Source organism: Accipiter gentilis, chromosome 4, assembly GCF_929443795.1.
Source record: "Accipiter gentilis chromosome 4, bAccGen1.1, whole genome shotgun sequence".
NCBI classification, from domain to species: Eukaryota; Metazoa; Chordata; class Aves; order Accipitriformes; family Accipitridae; genus Astur; species Astur gentilis.
This window is the reverse complement of record NC_064883.1, coordinates 29378119-29387696: the sequence shown is the minus strand read 5'-3', so window position 1 is coordinate 29387696 and position 9578 is coordinate 29378119. Positions and strand designations below refer to the sequence as shown.

General features: G+C 41.6%; 1 protein-coding gene across 3 annotated transcripts in view; it reads right to left on the bottom strand.

Annotated features, from left to right (window-relative positions):
• Positions 1 to 2051: 2051 nt before the first annotated feature.
• GAD2 (glutamate decarboxylase 2) overlaps positions 2052 to 9578 on the bottom strand; it is a 41759-nt gene continuing 34232 nt past the window's right edge. For all 3 annotated transcript variants that reach the window (XM_049798249.1, XM_049798250.1, XM_049798251.1), the window contains 4 exons: positions 9127 to 9276; positions 7234 to 7341; positions 5370 to 5459; positions 2052 to 4691 (listed from right to left, as the gene is read on the bottom strand). In XM_049798249.1, coding sequence (XP_049654206.1) covers positions 4518 to 4691; positions 5370 to 5459; positions 7234 to 7341; positions 9127 to 9276 — 522 coding nt within the window. In that variant the 3' untranslated portion in view covers positions 2052 to 4517. The remainder of the gene's footprint in view (positions 4692 to 5369; positions 5460 to 7233; positions 7342 to 9126; positions 9277 to 9578) is intronic.

The window sequence follows — 9578 nt, the reverse complement described above, 5'->3', positions numbered from 1 at the left end:
TTCTTCATAGCACATGGGCATCATCAGTAAAATATTCTGCTGTATTTTATTGACATGATACAGTTTTGCACTCTGCCCGTTTCCTGACACAGCATCCATTTAGGCAAGAATGGGTATCTTCAGTAGTGGGACGAGTGTGTCTCTGGATGAAATTATGCACCGCAGAGTAAAATCCCAGAGGATACCACATACCAGTGTGTCAAAGCAGCACGAGGCTATGTACAGGCAACGTTAGGTTTGCTCATTAAGCCAGTCTCTGTTTCACAGAACCTGGTTTATCTAAGCTTTACTAAACCATATTTTATTAAACCCAGGTTTAAGATGTGAACTACAAAACAATTTATGAAGAGCACTAAACGCAGTCAGTGGACTGTGGTTGTGAGTCGATTGGGATGGCTCCAGGCAGGTTTTGAGGCCTCCTCGTGGGGCTTTTCCTTGGCACTCTGCCTCCTTTTGCAGTAGACTGGCTCCAGGATGGGGTCACGCATTGATACCACGCTTCTTCTGGAGTTAGCTTGGACCAGGAGCACCCCCAATAAAGGAAAGAACAGCCACTTCTTGGATTGAGGACCCCAGTTTCTTTGTGGTGGGGTTTTAACCGAAGTTGTAGCCTCCATTCCAAAGGAACCTTAATCTTTTCAGAAAAAGAAAAAAAAAAGGTCCTGTCAAGTTATGAAGATGGTTAAGATGCTCACATACATACACATTGTGGGAAAGGGGCAAGAGGGAAGAGAGGGGTGAAAAGGTGGAGCACAGCACTGGTGCGGAGAGGCAGAAGTAGCACAGTGGGAGGTGGGGGGAGGCAGAGTGTCCCATAGGGGCAACGGCTCCTGGGAGCTTTATGGGACTGTAGAGCAGCATGGGAACCCGCCAGCTGCAGACGTGAGATCACCGTGCCGATATGCTGCTGCAACAAATTAGGTCATCTCCTCTTCTAGGTCCATGATTCTTCTCCCTGTGCAGGGTGCTCTTTTGGGGGTTTTGTGGTAAGTAGCAGAGAAATAGCAAACCAGAGCTTTTTTACTCCTAGGAGAATGCCAGAGGAACCAGCCTTTGCAAAGAGCAGGCACTTGGGCACCCTCTTGCTCGGCAATTTTGCTTTGCCTTCCTTGAGCACAACCAGGACTCTGTGCTCAACTTCGTTGGGCAAAACCGTTCCAGGCCCATATCTCAGGGAGACTCCATGCAGGTCTGAGTGCAACAGATTTACAGCAAAGCCCAAACTTCATGCAGTCCTGTGGGGGTAGTACTCAATACTAAACCAGTGCTCCCTCTCCCAGTGTCAAACAAAGCTTTATTGGGGTAAGGATAGTATCTTATCCCCACATCTTCTCCCTCTCTGTATTTCCTTAAAGAGCTCCTATCTGGGGTTTGTGCAGGTACTTGGCATAGGCGTTCATCTCAAATTCTGCTGCAGACTTTAAGAAATGATACAGAAAATCTCATTTCAGGCATAAGCTTTCCGACTGCTGCTGCTGTCGCAGCATCGTTTTGTTTTCTTTCTCTGCTGCTGGCATCACGCTGGGCAGCACTTCAGAGGGTAGAAGGAAAATAGAGCAGACAGGTGGTGGATTTTGGAGGAATGAGGCCCTGGGCCAGGGGAGACATGAGTATTAAAATCTTAGTGTTTGTATCAAGTTGTTTTGTCTTTTTTACTTCATGGCCCTTTTAAATTGTTGCTATCGTATAGTCTGTGTCATCCTGGAAAGTGCCCTGACTGCTTTCACTGCTGTGCCACAGGCTGATTAGAGTCTATGGTTAATTTGGGGATAAGTGCTCGTGGAATAAAAAGACAAAACAAAACATAAAAACCTGTTGAGCCTGTCTGAGGAGAACAAAGCAACTAATCTGTCTTGTAAAGATAAGGTAAAGGAATACCAGATGGCAGATTTATACCTATATGCTGCTGCTGAGTATCACCTCAAAAAGGGTCTGGTGATGGAATTTTTTTTTTAATGTTACAATAATTAACAGAATGGATCTTCTAATGAAAAAAAATCCAGCAGGAGACACAGAAAGTTACAATTAAACATTCTCTTTATTGGGGCCTTGCTCTGAAATGGCTCAAGTGAGAAATGCTCAGAGTGCCCATCAGTGCTGCTAATGAAAAGACCCAAAGTCACGTTTTTCACTTTTATTTGGATTTAGATCAACACCACAGATAAGATACTTTGGTCAAACACAAGAACAGATTGCTATGCCGCTCTTTCCTGGCTGCAATAAGTACAGTAACGTGGAAAAAAAAATGCTGGTTCTCCTGGAACACTGAATGTAAATCTTGGCTTGGCATATACAGCTAATAAATACGTTGTTTGCACTTCGCACTTTAAAATGGAATTGCACATGCAAGATGTAACCAGGCTACTGATCACCTTCATCATTGTCCCTGTACTATTTTTACTTCCTTAGGCTCTTTGCTTGCCTTTTTCCCAGCAAGAAAAAGAATATAATTTGCTGCTCTACTCAGTATTTCAGTGATTAGTCTGCTGATTTTGACACGTTTAGCAAAGGTCACGTTGAAGTCCTTCCTGATAGAATTGGTATCGGCTCTATAGCTTGACTTGCAGTACTATGCATCGCAGGTAGCAATGGAAGTCCACCCAAGTGAGGTGAGAGGTCTGCCCAAAAGCTGACGAGGACAGAGGTTAATACCAAGCAAAGATATAGTAGAGGGACTGGCGTGAATGCAGTTCTTACAATATCAAGAGTCAATACTACTACCACACAAATAATGACATATCAATAATATATTGTACAAGCTTATACAGCAACACATGTTGATTTGCAACATTGTACAGTTTAAATCTAAAGTGCACAGCCTCAATCTGAGGTGACAAAACAGTACTATCAATATAATAAAGGCAACACAATTACAGACACAATTTATTTCCTCTTACTTCATGTCCTCATGATATTACATTGAATCAATACTCCATTTATCTATTTTAGATGAAATTAAAACCACATTGCACTTCTTTTTTTTTCCTCTTCAAGTATTTCAGAGACAGCAAAACAATATTGCTTCACAACAAAAGTTGGCCGTTGAGGCAAAGTTAAAACCAAAACTTTAGTAGGGTTATAAGTAGACAGGCCCAAGCCGCAGAACTCTTACCAACACTTCCAGACGTTGGGGGAAAGAGGATAAATTTCAGTTTCCATGCCATAGTCACCTCTAATGTTAAGGAATGATGCAGCACTGAATTCTGCAAGAGCTGTGCCCATGGTTTCTGAAAAGGCTGTCAGGCTCCGCGTGGGCTGTTTTAGGCAGATGTAGCCTCAATTTTTTCTGCCATTTCAAAAGCTGTTGCAGACAAGGATGGAGTCCAGCACCAGGAAAACCTTTGACAAAGCAGTTTGTTACTCAGACCCCATCCCTGTCACTCAGATTACAGTCACACTTAATTTAGGCCTTGTCTTGCAGACCTGTACATCTGTAAGAAGTCCTTACCCTCTTAATGTAGCTGCGAGGTTTCATGCTATTTCTTTAGTAAGAATTTCAGTCAATTTTAATTTTGGACTGCTCATAGCAGAAATGGTTATGAGATAAGCATTTATTCAGACATGTGACTTTTTTTGGATAGGCTTTTTTACCACAGAACACAGAAACCATCCAAATACAACCTTATTTCAGTCTTGGTTAGCACTGTATATTGATTGTGCGTCTGCTGAGTTAGGCCAAGTGGAAAACATAATTAGGAATAATAGCATCCTATTGTTGTACTGTAATTGATCTTATTAAGTGGTTTTAAGAGCTGCAGTACTCTTGAGGTTTTTCAGTAATCAACCCTGGAGATGTACAATCCATATGACATGGAGAAATGAGGTATTGGTACCTCTTAAGAATGTGGTATGTGGGCTTGTATTTTAAAATAAGCAGTAATAAATATTTGAGGCACCTCCATCAAAAGAAAAAGAATCCTAGTTAATTTTCAGCTTCTGTCCTTGCAGTTTTATAACCCATATAAAATAAAAATATATAGTTTACAAAATAGGATTTTTTTATATATATATATTTCCTTTTGTAAAACTATACCTATTTAAATACATTTGAAATGTTACTATAGGTAAATTAGAAATTCTGTTCTAATACTACGAAAAAGGCAAAATACTTTCACTTTTAAACATAGAGCTTGTATACTCTGCTTCTCACCTCCCCCTACCACTTCCCCCAATTTGATTTTGTCATCATTTTGGGCAAATTTGGCATAATTCAGTCCGATTGCTTTTAATTTAAAGTAGTCTGTGTGTTAAAATTGGGGATAAAATTTTAAGTATCTTCTGTTCTTCTTTACTTGGTTCAATGCAGCTTTTTGTGCAGCTAATTATTAAGGAGGCATTCTAAAACTCAGGAAAGGACTTTAAAGGAGCCATGTTTCTTGATTTTAAACTGTACTCTACTCCAACGCCACAATATAGAAATAGATTTACTTTGGAACAAACTACAAATACATTCGCACAGTTTGTGACAACTTAATTGTCTACTTAGAGGTCCAGGAACAGACTTTCACACCCAATTATTATAAATCTTGTCCCAGGCGTTCTATTTCATCAATCAGAAAATCAATGTCTTGGTGAGTTGCTGCAGGGTTTGAGATGACCATCCGGAAGAAGTTCACTTTGTCTCCCAGGGGCTGATAGCTCACCATGGTCGTGCCATACTCCATCATCCTGGCTTTTATCACTGGTGCCACCTGCAGCGTAACAAAAAGCAGGGGATGATGGTGATTACTATTATTATAATTAACTATTTCCATTATTATCATCTTTATTGTTATAATAATAACAAAACACAGAGTATGTTTTCTTTTTTTAAAAAAAAGATGAAGAGCTACAAGAAGCAGTTAAAATGAAATGACATCCAACACTGATAGAAATGCTAAACTCCATTAAGGAACAAATGTCTCAGTGAAAGACACTAAGTTTGTCCTGTTTCTTTGTCCTGCTTTTAAAATCACTGGGGAATTTGCCCCCTACTTTCTCAACACTGCTGACAGGGACACAGTAGCTGTTTTTTGTAGTGCTCAAAACATCCTGTTACAATCGTTTTCCATCTTCTTTTCATATGCCAGACTGCCATGGTTTTATTGAGCTTTTGTTGCACATGCTGGGTTTAGTGATTGCAGTTCACGGTAACTTGAGTAAATATACACAGTACAAGTAAGTGCTCTAGAGATGTGGCAATCCCAGGGAGTACCAAACTTGGAGACCAGAGTAAAGTGGTACCAGACCAACCTGCAGTAAAATGACCACAGAGGTGTCATTTGCCAGAATATCACGAGGTGACCTTGCCCTGTGAGATCATTTTGGCGATTGCCTGCCTGCAAGGGTTTCACTGTTCTCTGCATGATGTCCTGGAGGACACTACTTACCTTCATAAGGCGGCTCATTCTTTCTTCATTGTCTTCCATACTGCGCAAGCTGGGAGGTATATACCAGAAGCAGACATTTGTGTGCTGAGGCTAAACACAGAATAATAATGGTTTACACTGTAAGAAATGCTCATAATATCTCAATTGCAATTAAGTTCATGCCTTCCCTCCCTCTCATACATCATGTTGTGACAACAGTTAACGGTTTGCATTATTGTGGTCCACTGAGAGTCATCATCATTATTAATGCAGAAAAGATAATTTTAGGCAATTTATTCCCAGGGTGTCAGATGCGGAAACACATCATCCAGCTGTGCAAATATATTTATGACCTACTGAGAGGCATCTAGATTTTGTAGGTGCTGTCCCCTCCAGAGGCTGAAGGGATCATATGGCTAAGACAAGAGTCTATTATGGATAATTCAGAGGTGAGGACCATGTCATTTACTTTTATTACATGACAGAGTAATATAGAATCTGGTTCTGTAAACAGGAGTCACAGGTGGTGCATGAGACAGTCTTAAGATTTTCTTACATTTAATGAAATTTATTACTTCTCCGTTTGATTCAGCCAGCTGCTGTATTAATACGCATGCACCACAGTGTCTTAGCTAGTTTAACTTACATGGGAGCACCAAGTAGAGAGGCATAAAGTAAGAACTAGTTGACATTTTGTGTATTTTTGTAATCTCCCAACAGTTGCCTGCCTTGCTATGTTCCTCTTTGCTGGATGCTATATGTGTGAGTTACCGCAACTCCTGCTGCCAGTTCCTTTACTTATCATCAGACCCAGTGGACCAAATTCAGTGACGATGTGTGAGGCTGGGGAAATAAATAACACAGTGGCACGTGGGTATGAGCCTATGATCTCTGCTTGAAGAAACATAGTGACGTTTATCCTTGTGCTGCAGAGCACTTAGGCATGCACTAAGTGATCGCTACCAGGGAGTAACATTCTGAGAGACGAAACCTTCCAGGGCAAGTACAGAGAGCAAAAGCCATCACAAATAGGAGCAGAAAAAGCTAAAATGACATCTTTTTTTTCTCTTTTACAGGCAAAACACCAGTTAACTTTGTAACAGAGGTCTCTACCAGGCCTGTCCCCAGCCATCACAGCTGGAGAGGTTTGCCCACAGAGAGATGGCCAAACACCGGACACTCCGGGTGCAGTTCAGAGGTACAGCCACGCAACCTGGGCTGCACCACCTTGCCCTGGGCAATGTGCTCCAGCTGAGCACCTGGCAGCCAGGGGTCCCATCTCAGCTGGACTCCCTCCACAGAAACAACATGCCTAGAGATATTTGCACCCCACACGGTGGTGTCACTTCTGCCACGTGAGCCAGCTGGGCTCCCATGAAACGCTAGCCCCTGCCCCACTGTGCTGCACCCCATGGCAGCAGGGACTGCAAGTGCAGATGGTCCCTCCTGGTCACCCCAGGTCCCTGCAGGTCCCCTGTGACTGCCCACCTGAGAATGCTGATAAAAGCACTTTGCACAATTGTCCTTTCAGAGTTGTGCAAGGCACTGTAATGCCCACTTGTAACAGACGCTGCTATTAGGAAACTGCAACTAGTTTCTATTGCTTAAGAGCTGATTCTAACTGTGTGTGTGCTGCGTTAGCCCAAGATGCCAGTGTTTAGTTTCAGCAGGGTGAAACTGAGCAAACTGAAAACTTAGGCACAGCTGCCTTATCTCCCTTGTCCCTGGATCTCATGAGGAAGAGAGATAGTGGCACAACAGGTTTTGTTACACGGGACACTGCTTTCTGTCAGGTGCTGTTTGGTTTGACCTATTGGTAGTATCCCAATAGATGACTAAGGCAAGTGCTGTTGACCAGCTGTGAAAAAGAAGTTGCAATACATACCTTTCCATCAAACACCATTTCATACCCTTCTCTATTCTTTATTTTATTGTACAGGTATTCTGCAAGTTCCAAGCACTTATCAATTTGTGCTTCAAATCCTGTGGTTCCCTTTAGAGAGAGGGAGGAAAAAAGTTATGTGACTATCTGTTCTGTGAACCCGAAGAGCAAAAGGACCATGCAGCACTTGCCAAAGCATCAGCACAAGTCACCTCTCAGAAGTCTCTGTGGGACAGATCAAGGATCTGATTCTATGAGATGAAGGACATTTTGCTAAGCAGAGCTCATTTGTCTCCAGCTCTTGCCACTGACCTCCCTATAGCCACCTCTGCAAAATAAGCACTGGGTACTAGCTTGGTTTTCAGCAAAATATTGCTAACACCTCCAATGAAGTGTGCCCTCGGTAGATTTTGCAGAGAGGCTGAGCATGGTTTTGGACAGGCTGGACTGGCACAAAGGAGGGTCTCTAGAAGGTGCTGAGTTCCAGACATGGGGAGCCTCCTGCTATTTACAGAATAGGGGATTTTGATCTTCCAGGGTGATGTGCTGGGGGCTTTTCCAAGAATAATTTTTCTTTTTTAATTAAACACAGAACGGGCAGATACGCTTTTAGAGCCCGGCCTGATGCCTGTGAAAATGTACATTTTTGTTTAGACACTGCCCTGCCTCTGTAGTGTTTTTCTCTCTTCTTCTATAATAGACACCATATAAACTCAGAAGCTGTGTTTTTAAGAGCTGCAGCAAATCCTGCTTTTTCTTCTCTGGCAGAAGTCACAATCTCTGTGACATCATAATTGTTCCTGCAATCACCAGCTGTGATGCCACAAACAAAGGATCCAGCTTTATGGGGGAGGAAGGGGAATAAACAGCTGGAATAGATAAACTGTTTAAGAAACACACATCCTATTCTGTAACATTAATATTACAAGCGCGGTGTGAGAAGAGAAAAAGCAGTAGAAGGCATGTTGGAAAAATGGGGTTTAGAAGACGAAATGTCTCTGAGTAACGGATGTATGTCCCTGCTAAATCTGTTCTGGCAGTGCAGAATTGACTTAAAAGCCTGTGGCATTATCCCTCTGTGTATAGACATTGCAGAACAGGGTAGAGCTAGCACAGCCCCAGGAGAAAAGCTTGGAGTAAAAGAAAGACATGTGGCTAAAACTGCCTGCCCCTCTGGAGACCCCAGTTAGCACAACAGTTATTGTGACCACAGAGACTTGCATCTTTCTTTACAGACTCCCACACCTCCAGCTACATTTGATGACTGTCTCAGAATTGTTTTCAGAGTTTTAATGAAGTACATGAGGATCTTTAAGGTTTTCTGGAAATGAAAACAGTGATGTCATCTCTGAAGAAACCTGAGGCAACGTGACATAATAGATTGGATAAGTATACAGAAGAACTTATTTAGCAACATTCTACAAATATAGATGAATTAATCATTAGAGCTGGTGTTTTCAGATTTCCCAGAACACAGATTTTGATGAGTTTTCCTCTACTCCTTCAAAAGATGACTTTGTATCTACTGCATGCAATGAAATGAGTTATTCCAGTCTTGATTTATCATGTTTAATTTCTGAATATCATTAAAACATCTTTTTATTTCCACAAATCTTTGTAACAACATTCCTAGGTGTATGATTTATGCTGTTAGACTCCTACAGTTACACAAAGTAAATGCTATGCAAAGCCATGGAGTTCAAGTTTCAAAATCATGTGTGCTGCTTTGAAGCTAAATTGTTAAAAGTATAAAAAAACCAGAAAATAATAATGTTCTTTCTTTCATGTTATATATGGGAAATTCAGGTCAGACATTTTCTAAAAGGATGATTACAGAAGAAAACCCTGTATCTGGTGTGCATTATTTTAATGCAAAGATACTGCAAGCAGTCCTACCTTTGCCCTCCACATCAGCCATAACTTGAAGACATCAACATGCCGTCCACATTGCAAAGCCTTGTCTCCCGTGTCGTAAGACAGGTCGTAGTGCTTGTCTTGTTGAAAGAGGTAGGAAGCATGCATTTGATTGCAACTCTGCATCAATCCCTTATAGAAACAAAGACACAAAAAAGTGATGTTGGCACAGATGTGACTACTGTTTTGAGGGTTGCTTTGGGTGAGAAATTATGAACACCCAAATTCAGTAGAATATGTGTCCAAGTGCAAAGGGAAGATCAAAAAAAAAAAGGATAACACCAGACTTAGTTGCTCAGTGCACTAAGATTTTCATATCCCGTTCAGTGCCCAGGACACCTCGGTACCTTATCCAGGGATGTGTAATGCCTTCCCAGAGCTAAGGCATTTAAAAAAAAAAAAAAAGCTGGACACTGTGCTTCCTAGCATCATTA